The following is a 26,941-nucleotide window of genomic DNA, read 5'->3' on the forward strand; positions in this document are numbered from 1 at the left end:
TTACATGAGTGCTACACATACTTTATTGTAAAAGGGAAGTGGGGGAGGGAATGGGAGGAGTAGGGGCAGGACCGTGGTTGGTATGTAAAATAAATTTTAAAAATAAAATAAAATACTAAATGAATGATAAACACAATTTTGAAAAAAGAAATCCAATTTGTTCTTTATTGGGTGCTGTCTTCGAGCGCCGCTGAGCACCACGTCATGCCTTGTGCCCACAGAGGCCAGAGAGTGAGTTGGGTCACCACTTCCGTTTTACTGCCCCATCTGCCCCTCCTCCTCTGTCTCCATTCAGAAGGGGTAAGGCCTCCCATGGGAGTCAAAAAAGCTGAGGCAGGACCAAGCTCCTCCCCTTTGCGTCAAGGCTGGGCAAGTTTTCCACCATAGGGATTAGGTTTCAAAGTGCCAGCTCATGTGTCAGGGACAGGTCCTGGTCCCGCAAAGTCTAAGCTATACAACTGTCACCTAGATACAGAGGGCCAGGGTTGGCCCTATGCTGCCCTACTAGCTGTCCATCCAGAGCCCATGAGCTCCCACAAGCAGAGGTCCACTGTCTCTGTGGATTTCTCCATCATGATCTTAACCCCACTTTGCTCATAATCTCTCCTCCTCTCTTTGACTGGATTCCTGGAGCTCAGTCTGCTGCTTGGTTGTGAATCTCTACATCCGCTTCCGTCTGTTACTGGATGAAGGTCTATGATGACAGTTAGGGTAGTCACCAATCTGCTTACAGGGGGAGTCCAGTTCAGGCACCCTCTCCACTACTGCTAGGAGTCTTAGCTGGGATCATCCTTTAGGCAGAAAGGTGGAGAAGCATCTTAGGAGAAGGCAGAATGAGGGGAGGATAAAAAAGATGCTGATATAACCCTCAAAGTCAGGTGCTTCATGTAGAGGTATGAAAGTCTGACATAATCCATGAAGAAATTCATGGCTCATCAATAACTCAAAGGGCAAGGAGAATCACATAAATAAAGCAGGGTTTTATCTGAACAGTAGACCAAGCCTCTGTCCCACCTCTTCTCTGTATGTGTGTCCATGAGTGTGGAGGCTAGAGATCAAAATCAGGTCTCTTCTTCAACTGCTCTCCACTTTATTTTAGTTTATTTATTGATTTTTTGAGACAGTGTCTTTCATTGTCACCCCAGCACTCACCAATTTAGGAAGACTGTCCAGTCAGTGAACCCAGAGAACATACTGTCCCTCCTGGTTCGAAATAAGAAAAGCATGTATTATCAAGAAAGAGGAGGAGGAAGAGGGGAGGGGGAGGGGGAAGAAAGGGGTAGAGGAAGGGCAGAGGGAGAGGAAAGGGAGGGGGAGAGGTAGGGCAGGGGGAGAGGAAAGGGAGGCGGAGAGGTAGGGCAGGGGGAGAAGAAGGGGAGGGAGAGGGAGAGATGAAGTGGTGTTACTCGGTGCTATGAAGGGAGATTTTCATTTTTTTCTTTTCTTGACTTCTTCCCACTAAAAACTGAACAACATAAACCAAATGCAAACCAGCAGGGAAATACAGAAACACTCCCACAAAAGAACTATTATTTGGATGCAGATTGTGGTAAAAACCCTGAGAAAACAATGCATCTTTGTTCCTTTTCTGGGAAATGCTCGGTGCCTGGGAAGTTGTTGGTAGTAAGGCGGGGAAGCTCTTCAGCTCTCGCCGTTCTCTGCTGGTGACCAAATGTGTTATCTTCCAAGCCCATCTCTCATGCTGCACTACATCACCGACCCCAAGGAAGCCCGTGCCATAGATAGCTTCCTCAGAACCCAGCACAACGTTTAGCATAGCCGAAGCTGCTTGACACAGGCTTATTGAAGAATGATGGCCAAGGTCTAGCATCTACCGCCCACCATCATTGAGTTGGTGATATGAATTTTGGCAGACATAAACAAAGCTTCTCACTCAGTCTCTCCCCTTTCCTCTCCTTTCTCTGTCATGGAAAAGCCTTTATCACAGCTGTCCTCTCCTGTGGGCCTCCACACGTCGAGCAGAAGTTTCTTTTGTCACTCCATTACAGGAAGGGGTGATGCCCCAGACAGACTAGATGCCCAACCCCTGGAGGGCAGGGAGGACTGGGTTTCATGTACTCACGGATTGTCTGAAACCTCATTAAGTGGCAAGCATATACTAGGTACTCAATAACCCTAACAAGGGAGCAATTTTGTAAACAACAATTATAAATGTTCATTTGTATCAACAAATATTTACTGAACTCTAAATTTAAGAAATTTGAATTCTGGGCCTGGAGAGTTGACTCAGTGCTTAAGAGCACTGGTTGCTCTTCCAGTGGACCAGGATTCAATTCCTAGCACCCATATGGAGGTGTTAACATTGTAATTCTAGTACCAGGGGGGCCAATGACACCTTCTGGTTTCCTTGGGCACTGCACACAGATGGTACACAGACATACATGTAGGCAAAAAACACATATAAATAATATATAAAAGTAAATATCTCAAAAAATTTCAACTCTGGGGAATTTATTTATTATTATCTAGCTATCTATTTATTTACTTATTTACCATTTTTATGAGACAGGGTCTTATACAGCCCAGACTTGCCTTAAACACCTGATCCTTCTACCTCCCAAGTGCCAGGATTAAAGCATGCAATTTTTTCTGTCTATTTGGGGAACTGACGTTTTACTGGAGATAGACAATAAGCATGCCAGACTATGTTTGACAGTTGACTGCTGTCAAGCCATACACCCCCATCTTTTCAAACTTCTGCAAGGAAGTTTGGGCATTTCTTTTGGTGATCGTGGTGGTTAGTAGTATTTAGATCATGGGAACCCCAGTGGTGTGCAGAACTCTAGGCTTCAATCAACCCTTAACCACAAAGAATACCAAAGTGGTTTGCCCCACCCTTCAAGACATAATGCATTGTCCAGTTCTACCCAGAAAGCTTCAACCTCTGAGAAACGGGGCCCACCCAGTTCCTCTTGGGACAAATTGAACTGATTTAATGATAGTGGTGGGTTATTTATCTATGATCTATATGATGTCTAAGGATGCTCTGTAGAAGTAGCTTGGACCGTGTAACTGATAGACAACACAAATTTAGTTCTCATGATTTTCAAGGCTGGAAAGTCCAAGATTAAGGCACTGGCAATGACTGGTGAGGGTCTGTGTGATGGTTTGAATGAAAATGACCTCCATTGGTCCAGAGGGTGTGGCACTACTAGGAGGTGTGGTCTTGTTGGAGTAGGTGTGGCCTTCTTGGAGGAGATGTGTCACTGGGGGTGGGCTTTGAGGTTTCAGATGTTCAGGCCAAGCCCAGTCTCTCTCTCTTCCTGCTGTCTGCCAGATGTAGAACTCCCAGCTACCTCTCCAGCACCATGCCTGCCGGTATGTCCCCATGCTTTCCACCTTTATGATAATGGACTAAACCTCTGAAACTGTAAACCAGTCCCAATGAAATGTTTTTCTTTACAAGGGTTGCCATGCTGTGGTGTCTCTTCACTACAATAGAACACCAAATAAAACAGTTGGCTTCCTCACAGTTGGGCTTTCTCTCTTTGACGTTGTTTGGATGAAAGGACAAGAATCTCCCTCAGTCTCTCTGGTAGAGACATCAATATCATTTGTGAGAGCTCCACCCTCATGGCATAGTCACGTCCCAAAGGCCATATCTACCAATGCCATCTCTTTCAGGTCATGGACTTGGAGGGGACACAAACACTGAGACCAGAGCAGGGTGTAATGTGTAGCCTCTGGCCAGCCACCTGGGCCCTGCCAAATAACACACAGGACGTTTGCTTGGTTTCTTATTGGCTAGCTCTGACTTAAATATTTAACCCATAACTGCTAATCTGAGTATTTCCACGTGGTTCTCTCTTAGTGGAGGAAGGGTCCAGGCATGTTACTTCTCCCGTGTCCTACATTGTGACTGACTGTGCCTCTCTTTCCCAGAATCCTTCTCAACTCCTAGTCCCACGTATCTTGCTTCTCTATTGGCCGACAGTGCTTTATTCAACAACCAATAAGATAGATTTACAGAATGACATCTCCCATCAGCAGGAGAAAGCCATAAGTCACAAATAAACAAAGTGACTTCAGGTAGTGGTAAATGTGAGAAAACCTAGGCAGGCCAGTGAGATAGGGCCCTGGGTGGTGGGGGTGAAGGGGAGAGGGAGTGCTGAGTCTAAGGAATTGCTGACCCCATGACCAACATTGGACTTGATGTGGCAGAGACAGTCAGTTGCCTCCCCATACATTGCCCCTTCTCTATGATAAGAACAATGACACTTCATTTCTTCATCACTAATTAGCTGAGTGCATGGTCTCCCTGATTATAAAACAAAAGTGGCATCGTTCAGATTCCCTTTCAACTGGGGCATTCATGGACTTCTCATGTGGATACGGTGGTTGGAATACCTCAGGACATTTGGGCCCACACAAAACTGGGAATCAAGCTAGAGCAGAGCCACAAAAACAAGTCTGGCTCTAGATACAGACATCTCCAGGCCAGAACAAGTGAGAGAAAACCAGTTGTGTGCTGTTAAGACTACAGGAATTTTAAGTTCAGTGATTTCTTCGTCTGAGCCATTCCTGATCCATAAATGCGTGGTGTATCCCAGGGCAGAGCCTGTTGACCTCCAATTCATCGTCTTTCCCCAAGTCTTTCCCATCTCTTTCCTGTCCTCTCAGCTTAGTTCTGGTGAGATTTCTTTCTGAAGGTGTCCTTGCTGGTCCTCTTAAATTGGGCACTTTTCAAAACGTAAATAGTCAGAAGGAAATGATCTGTTGAGTAAATTTAAAAGCCAACTTTCATTGTCCAGAACATAAAACCCAACAAAAGGGAGAATACCTTATTGGCCTCCTTACCTGCCCATCACATAGCCCCGCCCACAGCCCCCCCACTACCATTGAGTAAAATGTCAGACTGTCAGTTGTTTAAGGCGAATCCCCTTTGTTTCTTCTCTACCTGGTGGGTTTTTCCCCACTATTTCCCCTTCTCTTCCCCCCTTCCCCTCCCTCTTTTCCTCCTTCTATTGTGTTCTTACTTGTTTGCTTTTAAGAAAGCCAGGGCCTAGCTTCGCCACTCTGCTCTGGTGCCCTCCTCCCCCTCCCCCCATTTTCAATCGCCATCTTGCCCAAACAGCAGCAGTTGTAGTTCCTTTCTCAAAAGGGCTTTAAAAATGTCACGAAACCCTCAGCCTCCACCTCAGATAATAAAGCTGGCTATCCTAGTCCTATGCTGTGAGAAAATTGAATTAATAAAAAGGATATATTGGCAGTAGCAACCAAAATTAAGTACTGGGTATTATTTTAATGAGATAAACTTTAAAGCCCTGATAATAACAATGAGTTGTGTGCATAACCCTGATGAGCATGGAATTGTCCTTGGGCCTTGCCCCTGGGGACAGCCTCCCACAAAGCATGCTGGAATTGTTTTGATACCATTTGTACTTAGGAGCCAATGACAGCCAGGCAGCAATGCACATGCTGGAGTGGAGACAGATTATCTGGACATGGTGCCGACATGTCTTTCCCTGAAACAGAAATCTGGGTCAAATTCTCATAGGATTTAGTTATTTCTATTTTGACATCATGGGGAGAGATAATTGTGCAACTTTGGCCCTTTAGCAGAACAGAAAGATTTTGGAAGCCTTTAACATTCCTGAATATTACAAAATTATTTATCCCCCTCAGCAAGTTGTGGGTGGTAATACGGTACGTTCCATTCCCCATGGCTTTCAACTGTGTTGGGACATTGAACTTCACTCTGGTTAACAAAGTGAGGCAACTCTCGTACCTGTAACACGTGAAAGCGTTTGTGGGACTGCTTGCAGATCACACGTATCTAGTTGATAGACTGGGAGCTGTGAAATCGAGGACCTCTTGCTTCCTCCCTGTATCCCAACAACCAGTTTGTAGAGCCAGGCCGACAGTCACAGAGAGCCCAAGGGGGAGCAGTTAGAGAAATGAGCAAACACAGTCGCTTGAGTCTTCCGCTTAAATTGATTTAGGAAGCTGGCTTTTAATGCCCATGCTCTTTAATTTTAGGTGCTGGGGATTGAACTCAGGACCTTGTGTAGCCCAGGAAAGTGTCCACCCCCAAGCTGCACCATCAGCCTGGGGGTTTTGAAAGTATTTTTGATGTTCTCAGATCATAATTTGTCTTGGTAAACCCACTTAACTTTTCCCTGGATCCTAATATTTCACCCGTCCTCAACTTGTGTATCGTTATTTGTTTGTGCTACTGGCTTTGACTTAAGGTTTTAGACTCTAGTGTTCATTTTTGCATTTTACCCTTGAGACAGTCAGTAGAGCTGTACTGGGGAAATGAAAAGAACTACCTGCTTACACAGACTTCCTAGATTAGCGGTTTTAACTGGCAGTGAGAAGGTTCAAGCCCTTCCCCATTCTTGGGGAACCCAGTCTTTAGGACAAGTGCCTGGAAAGATAATATTGTTTTAGCTCGTGTGTGTATTTCTGGGAGGTGGGTATAGCAGTGGATAACACTCTCACTGTAGACACTCAGTTCGCATTTAAATATTTAGAATTTCAGTAGCCTGTGACTGGAAGAGAATTTATTACAAGAAAAATGATTACCATGTGGTGGATTCAGAGAACTGACATGTACCTGCTATTTTCCTAGTGTGAGAAATATCAAGCTGACATTACACTGTCTGTGTGATGATTGCTTGGAAATGTCAGAGTGCAAGAAACGTATTCATGGGCCTTCAGCGGCTCAGGATAGTGTCAATTTAAAAGACACTCACATCGACTTTTTATTTAAACATGCTAAATGAAGTATGAAAAGCAGGTTAAGGGACCAACAGAGGAAGGAAAGAAAAGCAGAGACCCACTGACCAGAAAATTCTAAGTACGGTAATAGATAGCTGAGCTCTCCCATCAGTTCCCATAAACCTCTTGCTGACAGCTCTGGCGATCGCCTCCTAATACGGATGACAACTGGAATCACACTGTTCATGTTATTTCATTCATATCATACAGTGGATCTGAAAAATTTAAAAGAGGATGAGGGTTATTCAATTTTTGTGTGTCATCTTAGCAAATATGACAAATAACCAAATTAATATTTTCCCACCGCTTTTCATAGAACATTGTGGACTTCAAACTAAAACTGAATAACTGAGTGATACTGTAAATTAAAAATGTATTCTGTTCCCCAAATCTCTCTAGCAGTTAATTATGAACTCACTGAACTTGCTTGAACTGCTATTTTGGAAGTAACTCAAAGGAATTATTTTTTCTTCCTTCTAATACAAATTGGCCACATTGTAGATAATTATGTGTTTAAATAAACTTTTATCTTTCTAATTAAGTGCACAGCATGGTTCCTAATTGCCTGGGGTCACTGAAATCTTAGGGTGTTTCCTGGGAAAGCTTTTCTTGTCTATCTCGTCAGATTTCCTCTCTCTTCTTGGAAGCCAATCTCCTTTCCCTTTTCAAATTCTCCCTTTTAGCAACAGAAATGATGACGGCGACAGTAACATGGGTCAGGTGGAATTATTCAGACTTTTTGCGGAAGTCAGTGAGGAGAACCCACCCTGGACCCACTTAAATTCTTTGATGCAGGCACAGAAGGTTATTTCTGATACAAAGCAAAGGTGTGGGACCTCCCGATGGAGCAAGCAGCTTGCAGCTGCAGAATTTAAAATTTCTTATTCAAAAATAAAAAGACAAGTCAAATACACGGCCAGAACCACTCACCTCATGTCATTAATTTTGTTCACTAAAATCAAAGCGGGAACAGAGAACAGAGAAACTCTGTCTCGAAAAACCAAAAAAAGAAAAAGAAAAAAAAAAAAGAAAATCAAAGCGGGAATAAGATGGATTACGGATTGCTATTCTATTGTTATTGTTCATGTTTTGACGTCTAGGTCAACATTCAAAGATGGTGGCTCTCCATGAAACTTCAGGAGTCACAATGCTCAAAGACACATTATGTTGTATGCATCGGATATCACCTGAACCGAACCGAACCCAAAACACTGAGAAGCTAGAGTTTATGGCCTTGGACAACCCCACGATAGCTAAAGAGTCTCAGTCCTCATTCTCCCTTTAAGCATAGGCGTCTCAGCTCCCACTTTCTGCATCTTTCTGCGCCTTTGACAGGAGAGAGGCCTGGAAATCCAGACCTTGTCTGTAATCCCAGGGTCAGCGACCACGTCAGCATCTTGAAGGCCATTACCAATGTCTTTTCTGGAACGCCCTGACCTTGAGGGTCACTAACAGCAACACGAGGGTGGAGAGTTTGTGTTTTTCTCACTGTGGGATCTCGGACATGAAGTTCAAAAGCCCTGACAAGGGACAAGGGCTCACCTTGGTTGGCCTTTCTTGTTTGCTTAGGTTTCTTTTACTCTCCGGGCCTTCAGTCTAATATTGGTGAAGCATGGTGGGGGTCACAGGCTGGGTGTTCTAGTAGACAACTTGGGACTCTACAGGTCTCCCTCAGCTCTGGAAAGCAGCAGGTGGGCTGGGTGGTCCTCAGAGGCAAAAACTGGAGCTAAGGAGCTGCAAAGAACAGAAGGACCTGGGCGGAGCTTCCAGGCATTCGCCCCGCCCACGGACACGCCCATCCCAAGCCCCACCCACAGTCAGCCCTGCTGTGAGGCCGGCGCGCCCCCTAGTGGCCGTGGGCGCGCTCTGCACCGGGTGGCGGCGGAAGCGGCTTCGGGTCCTGGCCGCGCGAATATGGCGGAGGCGGTGCGGCAGGAGCTCTCGGCGCTGGCCGCGATTTTCTGCGGGCCTCACGAGTGGGAGATGTTGAGCTGTTCAGGTGAATACCCTGTCTTCCACCCCGCGGCCACAGCGGGGAGCCGGGGGACCGGGAGTCACGAGGCCGAGGGCCGGCGTGGGAGGGGAGTGGAGGGGCGCGGCCTGCGCTCGCACTGCCTTCCCCTGGACTCGCCCGCCCTCCGCTTCCTCTGAGCTCTTCCCGCAGCTCAACTGCCCTCTTCATGGAAATCCAGCTCCCCCTAACCTTCAGTGATTCCTCTAAGCGCTTGTGCATTGTGTCCTTGACAGACCTGCGCTGTATTTGGTTGTCTGGGACGGGAGAACAGGAGGAAGGCAGCCAGCAAACACTTGCTGGGGGTGGGCGAATGTTTGAAGTCTCCAGAGTTGATTGCCTTAAATTTTTATTTTTAATTAAAAAAATCCTTTTATTTATTTTTACGTTTTCCAAGCTGCTCAAAAGGGACAGCCAATTCCAGACTCTTGCTGGAAGCGTTAACCATGCAGCTTGCATTCATGGATGCCTTTTTCCCTTCTAACATAGGCATGATACCCGCCTCTCCTCTGAGAGTTTATGTGAATATATATATATCCATCGAAAATTTACTTCATCCATTAAGGAACCCCCCCACACACACTTTGTGTGTGTATGCATGTTTTCCCTGCCTGTGTACATGTACCGTATGTACAAGGAGGCCTGAAGAGCGCGTTCAGGAGATGGGAGCTACAGAAGGTTGTGAGCTGTGCCATACGGGTGCTGGGAACTGAACCCAGGCCTCTGGAAGAACAGCCAGGGCTCTTAGCCATCCCCAGGGCTCCCAAATTTCCCCCTTTGGGAACGTGTGTTGATGGAGATGACCCTCACTTTGCCCTCAGCCGTCAAATGTGTCATGTACGTTTTGAGAACGACAGGAAATATCCTACGATTGCTATTGAAGTTGCCTTTCTGACCATACATAGGTTTACCTCTGAGACGACAGTGAAATGTGATAGACCTAGGGTAGTAATATCTATGGCTAAGGGGGCCTTGGGTCTCCATATGCTAAGTTATTTACTGACTGGGAGTTGGCACAGTTTCTTTTATTCCTTCTCACATGCACCCATTTACAGATGTTCATGATGCTCTGTGATGGTCCAGGCACTATGAACCTTCTGGAAAAAATGGAACTTCTTTCTTCTTTAGTGCCTAGACCTGTCTTGTGCTTTTTGGAAACTTCCTTAAAACCCCTATAAAAGGATTTATTGTAGGGATTTGCTTCCCTCTTCTGATTGGGTAGCAGTCCTAATAGGTTACCATCTCTTCTGTCTCCTCAGTTCTTTACTGATAATAGCTTCTGCCTGAGGCAGATCTTTTTTTTATAGATATTTTTTATTTTTAAATTTAAATTAGAAACAAGGTTGCTACACATGTCAATTCCAGATCCCTCTCCGTTTCCCTCCCCTCCTTCTGTGTCCTCCCACCAACCCCCCCCATATCCCCTCATTTCCCAGGGAGGGTGAGGCCCTCCATGGGGGTGTCCATAGTCTGTCATTTCATATAGGGCAGGGCCTAGACCCTTCCCCAAGAGTTCAGGGTGAGAGTGCATCTCTCATTGTTGGATGGGAGTCCAAAGTCCATTTGTATACCTGGGATAAATACTGATCTACTACCCAAGGCTCAATAGATTACCTAGGCTGAGGCAGATCTTTAAAGACACTAGTGTCTTTTTTTTTAATTTATTTTTTATGCAAATATTTGCAAGTGAGATATTTGCTCACTTGCAAATATCTGGGAGAAGTGAACCTGTGATGTCCCATGACATCTTAAAAAAATGATGGTGGTTTGCATTATGAGTTCATGGTTAACCATTAAACACTGCTGCTGGGTCAGAGAAACCCCCCCAAAAAGTAAGTGCTGAGAGAAAGAGGGTGGTTTCTCAATATTGAGGACACTGTGGCCCTTTATCTGCTGTTAAATTGAGCATGGCTTTCAAGCCATGCCTCCTAATTAATTTAATTCAGTGTTCTGGCATCAATAAGTAATTGAATTATAAAAGAATTCAGTGTAGCAACTTAGGACATTTTGTTACTAGAAGGTTCATTGGAGAGTAGAACAATTCCGCCATTGAAATGGGGATGTTTGATGCTCATAGCTGGGAACTGTGAGTAAGGTAGGGGCCTTTTATCAGAGCAGACCAAGTGTAGCAGGTTGTGTGACTGCCACTCACACTGTCAGTGGCAGTTTGGGTTTGAGGGTGTAATTTTGTATCCCAATCATTTCTTTCTTGGCCTCTGCCAAATAAATTTCTCCTGTTTTCAGTGGAGTTAGAAGAATATTGCAGAGGGTCTGCATTTCTCTGTAAGACCATGCGGGAAGGCCTAGGCTGACCTAAGGGCCAGCTCTTAAGGTCTTGAATTGTAAAGGCTTGTGCAATGGGTTCAGTTTAGTGGTAATTAATTTATGTTAAGGGAGGGAATTTGAGGGAATCTATTTACATTCTGGCCACTCAGATGGTAGAGTAAGTCCGCTAGAAAAGGCACGGTGTGCAGCAATGTCTTGGGGGTACAGCTCACGTAAACACCTTATTTCTAGCTTGGGAAAGGAGTGAGGATATTCTGTTCCTCTCCATCCCATGTGTCAGCCCAGGTGCCAAGTTTGATGCGGTCACCTCACAGCTCCTGATCCTTACATGAATCTTATTTGATGAGAGGTTTTCCTAGCTTCGGTTTGCATTGAAGATCACTGATGATCAGAATGGTTGGATAACCGCGGAGCTCCTCAGGATTGGGCTTGGCACTGTGTCGGGTTCCTCTGTAGCGATGAGACTGGCGCAGGAAAAGTTGTCAGCAGAAGGTCTACGTGTTGAGAAAGGAGAGTTTGAACATCAAGAACGAAGGTATGGGTGGGGTCCAGCTTGTATTCAGAACAATCAGGGGTGGTGGAGGTTCACATTCCCTTCCTGTATGCACGTGTTTGGTGGTTTGAACGACAATGGCCCTCAAAGGGAGGGGCACTGTTAGGGGTGTGGCCTTGTTTGAGTGGGTGTGGTCTTGTTGGAGGAAGTGTGTCACTTTGAGGTCTCAGATATATGCTGAAGCCACATCCAGTGAGACATGCTGCTTTCTGTTGCCTGCGTATCAGCATGTAGCAGCTACCTCTCCAGTGTCATGTCTGTCTGCATGTCACCATGTCCCACCATGGTGATAATGGGCTGAACTGTAAGTGAGCCACACAATTAAATGTTTCCTTTGTAAGAGATGCTGTGGTTGTGGTGTCTCTTCACAACAATAGGAACCCTAAGACTGTGAAATAGGAACCCTTCTGAGGCAGGTGAAGCTAGAGTTGTTTTTCCTGGTGACGTCATGGAGAGCACATTGCTGTTATGAGTGCTCGTTGTTAATGGACTTGCCACTTGGAAACAACCTCACAGACTTAAAAATTGCAAAAAACGAGAGAGCTGGGAACTCCACATCACATCATGGGCTTGCAGTACCTTCGGAGTGGGTGTTTTTCCCTTAACACGATGTTCAGATTGGATTTCACCCTCTTGCAAAATCATTGCAGTAACACAGTGACTCGTCGTCATCTGCTGGTTGTCAGGGCTCAGCTTATCTCTCTAAACCCACAAAGCCTAGGCCTTCATTGCCAAAGGATGGGATTGCCACCTTTACCGTCCATTCTTTTTAGTTGTTTTGTTTCCTTCTATAAGGACATTTAAACCACGTGAAAATCCAGCTGAAGCATAAAGCAAGCATGTATGTGTGCGTATTTGTAGTGAGTGACCTGGGAGTCCTGTCTCTTGAAGCAGGAAGAGTATGTGGGACACTTTTGAGCAATAACTTTAACCCCAAAGCAGATAATAACTTGAAAGTCTTCAAGGATATGTAAAAATTGGAAAAAAAAGCAAGTACAGAGAATGTGAGTTGGATATGGTTATGTAAATGGTTTCTCGATGTTTATGAGAACTCATTCTCATATGTTTTGTTTCTTTCTCCAGCATCACTGTGAAGACACTGTGTATGTCTCATGGCTATAGGCAATGAAGTAGAGAGAAACTTTTAAAGTAGAATTAGGATGTACTCTGGGGTCTAACTCAGTTTCTGTAGTTTGAACTTCTGTCATCTGCAGTGTGTTAGAAACGTGATTCCTTTAGTGTGTCTTTAGGAAAAGCTAAGTTTGATTGTTTCAATACAGAGCATGCCTATGTAGCCCACTCTGGCCACAAACCCTGGGTCCTCTGGCCTCAGTCTCCTCAGCTCTGGCATTATAAGAGTGCCTGGACCAGGAAAGGTGCCTGGGCTAGGAAGGTGTCTTTCAGTTTGGGCTGTAGTTACAAAATCAATATTGCTACAAGGCAGAGTGACTTGTGCAAACAGTGAACATGGATATGGACTTGAAGAGGGCTTGCACTAGGTAAAAACAATCTTGAGTCTTAGGAAAATTTTCCATTGGTAGGGCAAGCATGAGTTCTTTAGGATGTAGGCTTATTGAGAATATAGCTGTCCTGGAGTGGGAGACAGGGGCAGAGATTAACATCAGATGTACAACTGTCTCTGTTATCTTGATAAACTGTCAACAACTTTAACCCCAAAGCAGATAATAACTTGAAAGTAGACAGTTTTCTTTTTTGTTAGGAAAAAAAAACAAAAACAGTTGAGAAAATGAGTTTTAAAGAGATTCTGCAAATTAAATTTCTCCCACCGCACTTAGAATGGGTATAGCTCAATTTCTAGTTTGTCTTTATAAATAAAACCCGGAGTCAGATATAAGGGTTAATGCTGAAAGATTAGAGAAGCAGAGTAGCCAGTCACTCACTAGTTCTTACCTCTACTTAGGCAAATAATGCCATTGTATGCAGCCTTAGTTTGCAGCTCCCGTGTGTGTGTGTGTGTGTGTGTGTGTGTGTGTGTGTGTGTGTGTGTGTGTGTGTGTGTGTGAGAGAGAGAGAGAGAGAGAGAGAGAGAGAGAGAGAGAGAGACAGACAGACAGACAGACAGACAGACAGACAGACACTGGGCAGGGAGATCAACCAGGAAGACTGTGACTCCTCAGTGTCAAGAATCAAGGCAGTTTTCCTGTGAGTATGTAAGTCGTGGTTTTCTTCCCTGCTTTTCTGAAGTGAGAACCACGTGCTTCACTCCCATGGCTGCTCTGTTTACTGACTGGGACCAGAAAATAACAGAATGAAGAGGAAACCTGGTAAGGCTTTGCCTGGCCTCTCACACCTTTCCCCCTGGCTGCCCATCATTTCATGTATTGCACTGGACTGGAACGTGCTGGCTTTTTATGTAGCAGAGTAGCGGTACCGCAGTAGCTGCCTTGGCTGCTGCAGCCAGTCCTCACATGGCTGGCTTAACACAACATATCTTTAATGTACTGATGTTCTCAAGGTCGGAAGTCCAAAGTCAGACATCAGATTGTTAGAAGTGATGCTCTTTGCTCCATCCAAGACCCTGGGGGAGTCTGATTGCCCGCCTTGCTCAGCTTCATGGCTGCATACCTGAACCGCATCACAGAGGGCCCTCTTCCTCTATTATCAATCCCTGAGGCAGAGCTTCGTGCCCCAGTGGATCTGTTTCTTTCTTCTCTGATGAAATCACCAGCCCTGTCTGCCCCTCCTCTCCCCAATTTAAGGACACCAAGGATGGTGTTTTTCGGTAATTCAGGGTCATTCCCCTTGCCAGTATCCTTACTCATGTCTGCAAATGCCCTATGGCATGCAGGGGAGTATACTCACAGGCTCAGGGCGCATACATTCTTAGGCCTGTGACTTAGCATGCCATAGGCCCAAGGACTTCTGCACCCGTGTGATCCATGGCTATAAGCCAATGGCATAGGCTTAAGGCCTATACAACTATAACATTTGTTTCTTATTAAACCCTCCATTTTGGGATGGCAATATTATTCTTCAAAAAAATTGGAATTCTTCAAGATAGAGAAAAGTTAATTTGGTTTAAGTATAATAATTTTGAATCTGAAAATACCATGGTAAGTTCAGAGTATAATGGACATCATAAGGTCATTGTTAGAGGGCAGCTGTGGTGGGAAAAACTCAATGATTTGTCACAAGGATTTACAGGACTCAGAGAATCTGCTAAATGCAGTTCCATTTGTGATATGCTAGCAGGGGAGAGATGAATCAGTCAAGAGAGAGGTACAGGAGAGTCCACAAGCAAGATGCCGGGTGTGGTCCTCGGTACACTTGTACACATTCTCCTAGTTCCATATCTCATGGTGTGCTCTGAGCAGGTATCTCACAAGAAAATGGCAGGGAGCAAGGCTTTGTCTTGGCTCAGAGTGAGAATATAGTGCGTCAAGCGGGGAGAGCGTGGCAGCGGGAAGGGTCACAGCTGTGGCAGCGGAGCAGGAGGCTGCTTTCTCAGACCTTAGGAAGCAGAGATTGCACAGGGGCCAGACGAGAAACTTCAAGGCCCACAACCTTCCAAAACTGCCACACACCGGGACCAAGTGTGCAAACAGATGTGCCTGTGACGTGCATTTTACAATCTACTGTAGTGCACGAGGTAGTGTGTAAGTGGGTATTACACGCATAATTGCACACCATGGGTCTTGCCACAGCTGAGGGACACTGAACTTAACCCACAGTCACTAAGTTTACCTTGATTTAAACCTGAGATGGTATCAGATATCATGATAAATACCACATAAATGTGTACAAGTTTAATGTTTCTATATGTCTGTGAAATAAATTTAATAAAAATATAAATCTTCCAGTTCTATGAAAGCTGCTAGAATTTTTCTCAGCTGTTGTCTTAAAAGAATATGCTATCTTTATTGTGCTGGTCAGAAAACACCTGCTTTTGGACCCAGAGGGAAGCCTTTCCAGCTTCCAAGGCTGTTTATGCTAAGGTATCAATGCCCCACAGACACTGGGAGACCATAGGCAACTGTCTCTGAACTCTCTCTCTCTCTCTCTCTCTCTCTCTGTCTCTCTGTCTCTCTCTCTCTGTCTCTCTGTCTCTCTCTCTGTCTGTCTCTCTCTCTCTGTCTCTCTCTCTGTCTCTCTGTCTCTCTCTCTCTCTCTCTCTCTCTCTCTCTCTCTCTCTCTCTCTCACACACACACACACACACACCAATGCTTAAAACTGGGTGTGGTGGCTCATATCTTTAATTCCAGCACTTGGGAGGCAGCCTGGTCCACATAGTGAGCTCCAGGCAAGCCAGGAAAACATAGAGAGACCCTTTCTTTTCTTTCTTTCCTTCCTTCCTTCCTTCCTTCCTTCCTTCCTTCCTTCCTTCCTTCCTTCCTTCCTTCCTTCCTTTCTTTCTTTCTTTCTTTCTTTCTTTCTTTCTTTCGAGAGACCCTTAAAACCAAACAAGTAAGAAGACTTTGCGGGTGTAGACTAGAAGTCTGGGAAGATCCCTGTCTGCCCTTTCTGTCTTGTTTGTAAACACTGGACTGAACCATTGTGGCAGATCTGTGCCTTACCCATTGTTTTCCAAACAGCACAGTGTGTAGGGTGTGCATATGCCCAGTGAATGTTTGTTGACTGATGAATGAATGAAGATCTTTGAAAATTCTGCCTCTCCTTGGGAGAGAATGCAGACTTGCTGGGTGTTTGCTGACAAGTTTGTTCAGGCCGGTGGTCCTGTGTAGTCTGCAGGTGCATAATAGCTCCCCCTCACACACACACAGCAAAAGCTCTCAACTGAACTGATATTTTGGGAGCGTGTTTTGACAGTAAAATATACCTTTAGGAGATGAACTCAATGGAAGAAGGAAGAGACTGGGAGCTGGTGAGGTGCTTCAGTGGACAGAGGCGTTTGCACACGGTCTGATAATCCCAGAACTCTCCAAAGGGCTGAGACCGGAACTGACTTCCTGGGTTGCTCTCTGCGCTGCACACATGGCAATGACAATACTAGCCATACTCATAGCAGGAGGAGAGCGAAAGAGGAACAGAGGGGTTTGAAGAGTGTGGTAGGTTTTAGAGGCATATATGCTGTTAGGCTTGGAAGGTTTTTTTTTTAAAGATTTACTTATTATTTATTATGTATACAGCATTCCGGCATGCATGCCTACATGACAGAAGAGGGCACCAAACCTCTTTATACATGATTGTGAGACAACATGTGGGTGATAGGAATTGAACTCAGAACCTCTGGAAGAGCAGACGTTGGCTCTTAACCTCTGAACCATCTCTCCAGCCCGCTTGGAAGGTTTTTAAAAAAAAATGTTACATACATTACCTACATAAAAGAAGATTATATGATCTTTGCAATGGTTACTGCCTGTGATTCTGTATGATGTCTGAAAATAGTAGTTTCTTGCAGCTGGTCTTGACATTCATTAAAGAAAAACTCTGTAACAGATGTGCATGGCCCTCTGTGAATCTGTGTAACAATGGCTTTTATATGCCATTGGCATCAGATGGCTAAGAAGCGATTTTAATGTTCTGTTAGGTTCTTTAAAACGGGGGATGGATTCAGGTCTTCATTGTTGAGGCTGTGAAGCAGCCATCCAGATGTGGGGTCTGGGTGCTGCTGTGCCAAGAGTAAGGGCACATGGAAAGAAGGCAGAGAGGCAGGCTCGCCTCACAGCCCGTTACACATCTGGACCCAACTCCCGTCTCCACTCTCTGATCTGGACACTTCTGCCCCCTGCAGAATGAATTAGCTTGACATTTTATCAACTATTTGGAAAGTGGGGTGAGCGATGCGGGGTACATCAGAGTGGTGAAGCTGAGCAGATTGGACAGAGAGCCGACTATCTCTCATCTCATCTGCTCCGGAGCCAGCCGAGGCTAACTGGGTGTCTGTCCAGTTTCCGTCTGTCTGGCTGCCTTCGCGGTACACGGATATGAGCATGTCCAGTCACTTTCAGTATCATGCCCAGCCGTCGGTTTCTTAACCGTGCCAAACCAGGACACCACGTGACTTACCTACCATAAATAACTTCGAGTGGACTTCTTACACATTTTCTATAAACATCACTGCTCCATTGAACACCTGCAAGATTGGATTCATGATTTTCATAAATATAGCTAGAAGGAAAGAATCAAAACTTCTTTTTTGATAGCTTAATAAAATGTTGATAAAGAGTATAACTTGCAAGTAGCTTTGCGTGGTGCTGTTCATATGTGTTTATGGTTGGGGGAAATGACCTGTAAATCATGACTTTCTTTGGATTGTATGTCACTTCAGAAAATAACTCAGAGTTATCCCATTTACTTCTATAAATTGAGATTAGTATTCCATTGAGACTAAATTATGTACAGCTAATGATTATTTTTGGATGTCTTCCAGAGACAGATGGGGCCGTATTTAGAATCCACATAACAGCTGAAGGACAGGTGGGCGAGGAAGTGCCCCTTGAGCTGCTGTTCCGTTTACCAGCCGGTTACCCTTCGTGTCTACCCGGCGTCTCGGTTAGCTCCACACATCTGACCCGGGCCCAGTGCGCTACCGCGAAGGAGAAGTTACTTGAAGAAGCCAGGAAGCTATTGTCAGAACCAATGATTCATGAGCTGGTTCTTTGGATTCAGCAGAATCTCAGACACATCCTCAGCCAACCAGAGGCCGCACGCAGCGGTGAGAAGCCCACTTGGCCGGAAACCGCAACTGATGACGGGTTGTGGCTAACGCTCCTGCATTTAGATCACATGAGAGCAAGGACTAAATATGTCAGAACTGTGGAGAAGTGGGCTGCAGACTTAAGGCTGACGGGAAGATTGATGTTCATGGGTAAAACAATACTCATCTTACTGCAAGGAGACAGAAGCGACATCAAGGTGCCCCAATTTAATGTGGGATAGGAATCCGCTTACTCTCTGCTAAACATGGTGTATCTTTAAGTGTGTTTTATACCAATGGGATAGATGAAGCATGGTGTTTCTCCTGACCCTGTTATCATGTTAAATGGTACTTCGTTTTTTTTTTAATTCTGTATTTATTTATTTTATGTGTATGGGTATTTTGTCTGCATGTTTGTCTGTGCTCACAGAAGCTAGAAGAAGAAGGTATTGGAATCCCTAGGACTGAAGCTGCAGATGGCTTGAGCTGTCATGTGGGAGCTGGGAACTGAACCCAGGTCCTCTGGAAGAGCACCATGCTCTTGACCACTGAGCCGTTTCTCTATCCACCCCTCAGTTCTTTGTAGAGATGAGTATCTAGTTCCTACAACAACTATAAACCTTCAAAGTAGGTATAAGATTACAAACTTTATACTGTAAATATTATGGTACTTAAAGTGGCAGTTTTGAACAATATTTATTTGCACTTTTTATGTGTATGGGTGTTTTGCCTGCATCTATGCCTGTGCACCTTGTAGGTGCAGTGACAGAGGAAGCCAGAAGAGGGCATAGGATCCCTTGGAACTGGAGTCATAGGCAGCTATTAGCTGCCATTTGGGTACTGGGAATCAATCAAACCCAGGTCCTCTGAAAGAGCACTGAGTGCTCTTAACCTCTGAGCCGTCTGTTCAGCACCAGCACCAGTTTTTGAGAATGAACGTCCCATGACGTGTGTTTGTTTCGTATTAATGATAAGCTGCAACTGTGTAAATGAGCACTAAAAGCTTGCACATACTAATTTTTCCATAGCTCAGCACAGCAAGGAGTATGTTTGTGAGTAGCCTGCAAAATTCCTAACTTGCAGGCACTAAAAGTGCACCCTGACACTTGAATGCTGTATCTGTAGTGTCTGAGAGGAAGGCTTGTCCGTTACAGGGGAGAGCCAGCCTCAGAAGAAGCAGGGTCGTTAGGACTGTCAGCGCATCAACACCTCCCCAACGCCTTTCCACCCGACTTGTCTCAGCAGTGGCTTTCGGAGCCGTCATCCTGAGGCTTCCACGCTCTCATCCCAAAGCTCCCTAGCCTGTTTTATGAGGAGCTAGACAAGGAAAGCTGCTTATTATGTTTTAAACCTTAAAAGAGCTACAGGTCGTGTAGTAAGTGTTACACTGCCAGGCACAGTCGCAGAAGATTTTATTGAAAACAGGTTTAGCACCAACAGCCTGTGCTCACAGAGCTTCACTGAATAACAGTCCCGAGTTTTTCCAAGGTGGGTTCGTACCACAAATCTTTGACATTTGCTTAACCAGGTCCATGCTGGGTTCTGGTGTAGACAGAGAAAGAAGCCAGACTTAATCTATAGCCTGCAGTGGGGCCTCGCCAAGGAACCTCAGAGTTTGAGGCAATCTGTGTGTCTATACTTTGATCCTTCAGGTAACTAGCCGATGGCAACGGGTACAAGTCCCTTGCTCACATTTACCCAAGGCTCTGGTTGTCTGTGACCAGCTCAGGCACATTAGGATAAATGCGGTGCCTTACAGTTGTCACCCAGACAGAATCGTGAATTACTAACATGTATCCATTCTTAAGACTACAGTTCCACTAGTTCAGAGACTTCCTTCATATGACTTTCTCTAGAATAGAATGTCATTTTACATGAATTTCTCCGTTAAAAGTTTTTATAAGACTGTGTCCTGGCTTCAGGAATGTGCAGGTGCATTTATAGGTGGCCAGGAGGTGGTGTGTGTCTGATGGCCCCATTCTGGCTGGCTTGGCAATAGCAGTGGTTGCGATTACTATGTAGCGTCCATGCTCTGGGAGGCAGTCGTTCCTGGAGTGCTCTGTGTCTGTTGTCCCAGCTTGACTAGGAGGTGACCCTGTTGTAAGTCTGGTTGTATGGAGTCAGTTATCTAAGGCTCAGAGCTTAAGTGACTCGTCTGAGTGACTGCTTTAAACAGCCGAGGGCTTAAATAACCCTCTAGTAGCCGTGCAGTCCAGATTTGAAGGTGGGCACTTGGTTGTTACTGCTCTTTCCACCTGCGTTCCGTGGAGCAGGGTTGGCCATCTTTGTGAAGTCCGTGTAAGTCTTACTGCTCCATTCTGAGAATGCTCCTTAAGCAGCAAGGGGCTTGTGGGTATGGTTCCTCTAGAACACGTCTGTGCTGTTCAGCCTGGGCTCTGCACTTAACATACTGATTATCCTTTAGGAGTACCTGATTCTTCAGAAAACCTCCAAAGTCGATGTGGACTCAAGTGGAAAGAAATGCAAAGAGAAAATGATTAGTGTACTCTCTGAAACAAAAGTACAAACGGAACACAAAAGGTATAATTTAGTGCCACTGCAGATGCAGAAGCTACTGAATGGGTAATTACCCTCTGACAAATCTCCACATATTCATGAGCTTCTCTCGTATAATGCAGGTTTCTGGCGTTCGAAGTCAAAGAGTATTCAACACTGGAGGAGTTACAAAAGGAATTTGAAACTGCAGGACTTCGGGAGCTCTTCTCAGAATGTGTGCTCGGGCTGGTAAAATGAAGAGAATGGTGGGAGCCGTCTTGTTGGAGTTTCCACTGCCTTTGGGGAGGGCTCGTTGAATGGTCATAAGAGAGCAGCTTAAAGTTTCTCTGTAGCAAAATTGTTCCCATTCCAGGAAGGAAGAGAGTTCTGTTTTATGGAATGTTAAACACAGAAAGACCCCACATATTCTAATGTTTGCTGGAGAAGACTGGGCTCAATGGATGAATTATCTGAAGGAGAAATAAAAAATCACGGCGGGAAACGAGCTGTTGTTTTTATATAGACAGTTTGTTTAGAAGTCTGCAATTTTCAGGCTAATTTTCTTGTAATTAAATGATTTCTTAAAGTGGTTTGTTTTCATGTTTACTTTCTCGTGTTTACATTTTTGGCATTTAATCATGATTCCTCCCCATTCTGCTTATTATGTCTAATGTTTTAAGTTGAATGTTGGGAAAAATCTAACGCCAGTATCTTGGTGCAGTTGTATAAATCACTGGATTAAATACAAAACCAAGAAGTTTTACAGAACCCAGTTACTTTTTAGGGTTCCAGGGTGACATGGTATTGCTAGCGTAAGACTACATAGTAAGTTTAAGTTAAAATTCTTTTTTTTTAAAAAGATTTTTTAAAAGATTTATTTGTTCATTATGCATACGGTGTCTTGTCTGCACGTATGATATGCAGGCCAGAAGAGGGCACCAGATCTCATTACGGATGGTTATGGACCACCATGTGGTTGCTGGGAATTGAACTCAGGACCTCTAGAAGAGCAGCCAGTGCTCTTGGCCTCTAAGCCATCACTCCAACCTTAAGTTAAAATTCTTATTTGAAAAATATAATTTCTGGTTTTACGAGGGAAATGTGTTCAACAACGTGAACCTGGTTTGCTGGATAGGAAAACAAAACAAAACCACAAAAACTACAGCTACTAATTGTGAAATCTTTCAAATAATGATAAAATATACTTATTATTACTAAGGGGAGATAAACTTGCAAAATAATCATCTGTATTAAAATTTATAATGAAGAGTAAGAGGGCCCCTGTGGAAGAAGGATGAGGGACTCCCTCGCCCTGCACCCTGTGATGAGGTGATCTGAGCACAACAAATGTGTGCATGCATGAACATGTATGGAGGTGCGTGTGTGCACTTGCCCCATGTATGGAGGCCAGAGGTCAGTGTTGTATGTCTTCCTCAATTGCTCTTTATTCTTTCTTTTTTATTTTTCAAGACAGGGTTTCTCTGTGTATCCCTGGCTGTCCTGGAACTCACTCTGTAGACCAGGCTGGTCTTAAGTTCAGAGATCTGTCTGCCTCTACCTCCTGAGCGCTGGGATTAAAGGTGTGCACCACCACTAACTGGCTGTTATTTTATTCTTCTTAGTTAGAAAACATGGTGTAATTTTACTTTTGTGTGTGGGTGTTTGTCTGTCTGTATGCCTGTGTGCACTGCCTAAGGAGGCCAGAAGAGGGCTGGATCCTCTGGAACTGGAGTTACATGTGGTTGTGGGGCCTAGGAACAGATCCTGGGTCCTCTGGAAGAACAGCCAGTGCTCTTAACCACTGACCTATGTCTAGCCCTTCTTACTGTTTGAGGCAGAGTTTCTCACTGAACACGGAGCTCACTGTTTTGCCTAGGCTGGCTGACAAGCAGCCCCTGCTGTCCTTCTGTCTCCACCCCAGCGTTGGGGTTACGGGGGTTACAGGCGTATGGCACTGTGCCAGGCTTTTCATGAGTGCTAGGGATTCGAGTCAGGCTGTCATATTTGCAAAACAAGCACGTTACCCAGTGAGTCCCCTTCCTCGCACCATAAGGAATGTTTCTTGGAATTGTTGTTCTATGACCATGATGCTTCTCTTAGTTAGGGTTTTTATGGCTGTGAAGAGACATCATGGCCATGGCAACTCATAAAGAAAACATTGAATTGAAGGTGGCTGGCTTATAGTTTCAGAGAGTCTATTATGATCCTGATGGGGAGCATGGCAGTGTGGTGCTGGAGCTGAGAGTACTACATCTTGCCGGCAACAGAAAGTCTACTGACTGTTATGCTGAGGGAAGATTGAGGAAGAGACTTCAGAGTCCGCCTCCACAGTGACACGTCCTCCAAGAAGGCCTACCTCCTAATAGTGCCACTCCCTTTGGGGTTTGCTTTCTTTCAAACCACCATAGTGGTTCAGTGTGAGTCTTTCTTATCCTACTGTTATTGCACCGTGTTCACCCAGTGATCTTCTTATGAACCTCTGTTAACCAGCGTTGATTTTCAGTTTCTTTTTTTTTTTTGGTTTTTCGAGACAGGGTTTCTCTGTGGCTTTGGAGGCTGTCCTGGAACTCGCTCTGTAGACCAGGCTGGCCTGGAACTCACAGAGATCCACCTGCCTCTGCCTCCTGAGTGCTGGGATTTTCAGTTTCTTAAGTCATGCACAAAGGTGTTTAGTTTTTTTCCTCAAAGAACTGACAAATGCAGTTAGACTGTCCCAAGGGAAGAACACATGTGACAAATTGAAGATGCCCTACTTGGATACCAAACTGAGAGAGGACTCTTATTTAGGACTGGACATTATTAACCTTTTGCTTGATTTACTGTGATTTTAGCAAAAATTAAAACAGGGCAGAAACAGAACTGAGAGTTCTGTGCACATGGTTGAGCTGAACCGGAAGGGACTGTAATACAACATTGTTAAAGGCCATTGTCATGAGGATCTTAGCCATAAGAGCAGGAGGTTCAGCTTGAACTTTATCACAGCAGAACTGGTCTTCTTCCATGACTCTTCTCGGCTCAAATGCCACCTGTCCCATGCTCTGTGGCACATTGTCAAAATTTTATCTTCAGGGTTCACTCTGTATCCCTGAAAAGGGGCTTGGGCAATAGTGCTCTTTCTACTTCATTATGTTTCTGTCTGTTAAAGTTATGTAAACAGTATTAGTTATTGCTTTCTTATATATTTGTGTTTAAGTCTTTCACAAATACATCTACAGCCAGAATGGAACATGACATTTTGACAGTGTTTGAGAAATTAAACTTGACCTTGGGATAAAAGCAAGTTTTAACCAAGAAGCTCTAAGAGTCTCTTTGATTTTCTTTTAAAAACTTATTTATTTATTCATGTATGTATGTGTGTGTATGTGTATGTATGTATGTGTGTATGTGTGTATGTATGTGTGTATGTGTGTATATGTATGTGTGTATGTGTGTGTGTATATGTATGTGTGTATGTGTGTGTATGTGTATGTGTATGTATGTGTGTGTATGTGTATGTGTGTGTATGTGTGTATGTGTGTATATGTGTGTGTATGTGTGTATATGTATGTATGTATGTGTGTGTATGTGTGTGTGTGTGTGTGTGTACTTGTGCTAAAATGTGAAAGTGAAGTCAGAGGACAGCTTGCAGAGGTTGGCTGCCCACCCCCATTATGAGGGTCGTGGGAATGAAACTCGTGCAGTTAGAATGGCTATATCATCTTGATGGCCCTGTATTGCTGTAGAGCACTGGTTCTCAACCTGTGGGTCACCACCCCAACAAACCTCTGTCTCCAAAAATATTTATATTACAATTCCTAACAGCAGCAAAATTATAGTTTTGAAGAAGCAGTGAAAATAATTTTATGGTTGGGTATCAGCACAACATGAGGAACGGTATTATGAGGAACTGTATTAAAGGGTCACAGAATTAGGAAGGTTGAGAAGCACTGCTTTAGAGGAAGACAATCTTAATTGTTTCCACTGATATTTTTTTTCTCAAAATCTGTAGCTGTCCTTTCAGCTATGGCAAGCTAACTAGCTTCTGATTTCTTTTCTCTTTTTTTCTTTCTTTTTGATATAAGGTCTCTGTTTCTTTTTGATACAAGGTCTGGCTGTTCTGGAACTTGCTGTGTAGACCAGGCTGTTTTTGAATTTACAGAGATCCACCTGCTTCTGCCTCTCAAATGCTAGGATTAATGACCTACACCACCATATCTGGTGACTTACTATTTCTAAAGAGCAAACCAGCTTCTCATAGAAGAAAGTTAAAAGCAAAATCAAACACTTCCAAATTCTCAAGTCAAGAAGACAGAACTGTAAGGAAAGAGGAACTCCTGCTTTGTGAACTTGGATACCTTAGTTTGAAAGAGTTGGCGGGGTTGACTTGGTTTTCACTAGTTTGAAGACTTAGGAAGTAAAGATTTGGGCTATGGGGAAGAGAAGAGGTGGTAACTACCTAGAGCTCCTGAAGTACTGCTGTAGGAGGAAGGGTAAGTCCAGTGAAGCAGGTGGCCTAGGTGACAGATAAGCTTGGAGCATTCTGATTAGCTCTAGAAAATTGTAGACCTTAAGGAGATCTGAGATTCCAAACCTCTCAAATCTGCTCAATCTTCTTTGGGGGAAAATATCATTCTTATAATCCTCAAATTTTATCTATGAATTATTCCAAAATCCAGTGTCCAACAAGTAATGAGAGGTAGCTGGCTACACCGAGAAACAAGAACAGAAACAGGCTCTCAGGTAGAACAGAATAACACCAAGAATTCCTGGGATGTTACAATGATGTCTTAGGGATTCTATTGCTAAGACGAGACACTGTGACATGGCAACTCCTATGAAGGAAAACATTTATTTGGAGCGGCTCACTTACAGTTCAGAAGTTCAGTTCATTATCATCATGGTGGGACATGGCGGTTAGCAATCAGATATGGTGCTGGAGAGTAGCTGAGAGCCCTACATCTTTCAGGCAACAGGAAATGGTCTCAGTGTCACATGGAGGGAAGCTTGAGCAAAAGAGACCTCAAAGCCCACCTCCACAGTGACACACTTCCTTCAACAAGGCCATATCTACTTCAACAAGGCCACACCTACTATTAGTGTCACTCCTTTTGGGGGCATTTTCTTTCAAACTATCATGCATAGTTTTTGTCTATTTGGCACAATATAGACATACCTGGGAAGAGAGAATCTCAATTAATGAATTTTCTCCATCAGATTGGCCTGTTACCATGTCTGTGGGGGAATTTTATTGATTAGTAATTGATGTAACAAGGCCAAGCCTGCTGTGGTAGGCAAAGTCCTAGGTTCCTCCATGGCCTCTGATTCAGTTTTTGCTTTGGCTTCCCTTGATGACAGACTATACCCTGTAAGGCAAATACCCCCCCCCCAAGTTGCTTTTGATCAGTGTTTTATCATAGCAGCAAGAGCAAACTAATGCAGATGGTTAGTCAGTGAAGGTCCATTTAGGAAATCAAATGAATCTAGGTACTTCAAGAAGAGTGTCTTTAAGATAGGCATTGGTCATGGATGAGAAACACTGGGAAGCAAAAGGGAGGGCGAAATGAGGATTGATATGAGGAGTGTGGTCCACTCAGCTTAGAACTCCTTAACCAGTACACTGTCCAGTTTTAGCCACCAAGCATCCATACACAGTCTTCTATGCAGCCTTAAATTTCTGCTCAGCAACAATAGTTTTACTTGTTTAAATGAATTTAAGTATATAAATAGGTGTGCTTATGTTTCTAACTGTTTTTTGGACACTGGTGAAACTCTCACTTTCTTCCCCTTAAAGGGAAACATAAAATCTTAACAGCTACTATTATCTTCATTAGAATTAATTCTTCTGGTTTTATTTATAGTCTCTCTTGAATATTCTGTAATTCTAACTGTAAAGATCATCACCACCACCACCTTTAGTGAAAAGTGACAGGGTGTGCATATTTGGAAAGAATAGTTATTATATACACCGATAGACAGGACAAGCACTGGAGAGAACCTTTATAATTATGTTGTACTGTGGTTGATATTTATAACTTCTTTATTTGAGGTTTTTCTTCAGTAGCCATCATCTTCATTCTGGAAGACTGAGCCCTTAATAGTTGAGTTGCTTACTAACTTTGTTAAATTGGAGAGCTTGACAAGGCCATATTGAGTACTGATAGGTTCCTCAGAGCCTCTGTTGACTCCAAAGTGTAGCAGCAAGCTGATCTTCCTTTAAGAACCTCACCACTCACCCCAGCCTGTACAAGAACT

General features: G+C 44.2%; 1 protein-coding gene and 1 long non-coding RNA gene across 4 annotated transcripts; one reads left to right on the plus strand and one right to left on the minus strand.

The window, feature by feature from the left end:
- Window positions 1-3,942: 3,942 nt before the first annotated feature.
- On the minus strand, window positions 3,943-8,595 carry LOC110342201. Its single transcript, XR_002384218.2, has 4 exons — window positions 8,287-8,595; window positions 6,811-6,959; window positions 5,395-5,486; window positions 3,943-4,734 (listed from the first exon to the last, which is right to left on the minus strand). It is a non-coding gene; the product is annotated as an uncharacterized LOC110342201 (long non-coding RNA).
- A 34-nt stretch (window positions 8,596-8,629) lies between these two features.
- On the plus strand, window positions 8,630-21,299 carry Rwdd3 (RWD domain containing 3). Of its 3 annotated transcripts, XM_005077125.4 has the most exons (4): window positions 8,630-8,743; window positions 17,948-18,432; window positions 20,640-20,755; window positions 20,854-21,299. In XM_005077125.4, exons 1-4 carry the CDS (start codon window positions 8,659-8,661, stop codon window positions 20,966-20,968), a joined length of 801 nt encoding a protein of 266 aa, XP_005077182.1. In that variant the 5' UTR covers window positions 8,630-8,658; the 3' UTR covers window positions 20,969-21,299. The 3 variants fall into 3 exon arrangements, with proteins under 3 accessions (XP_005077182.1, XP_040607900.1, XP_040607901.1); XM_040751966.1 differs by lacking the exon at window positions 20,640-20,755; XM_040751967.1 differs by lacking the exon at window positions 20,854-21,299 and having other exon boundaries at window positions 17,948-18,385; window positions 20,640-20,716.
- The last annotated feature ends 5,642 nt before the right edge of the window (window positions 21,300-26,941 follow it).

This window comes from Mesocricetus auratus, unplaced genomic scaffold (genome assembly GCF_017639785.1).
Source record: "Mesocricetus auratus isolate SY011 unplaced genomic scaffold, BCM_Maur_2.0 Super-Scaffold_100009, whole genome shotgun sequence".
NCBI classification, from domain to species: Eukaryota; Metazoa; Chordata; class Mammalia; order Rodentia; family Cricetidae; genus Mesocricetus; species Mesocricetus auratus.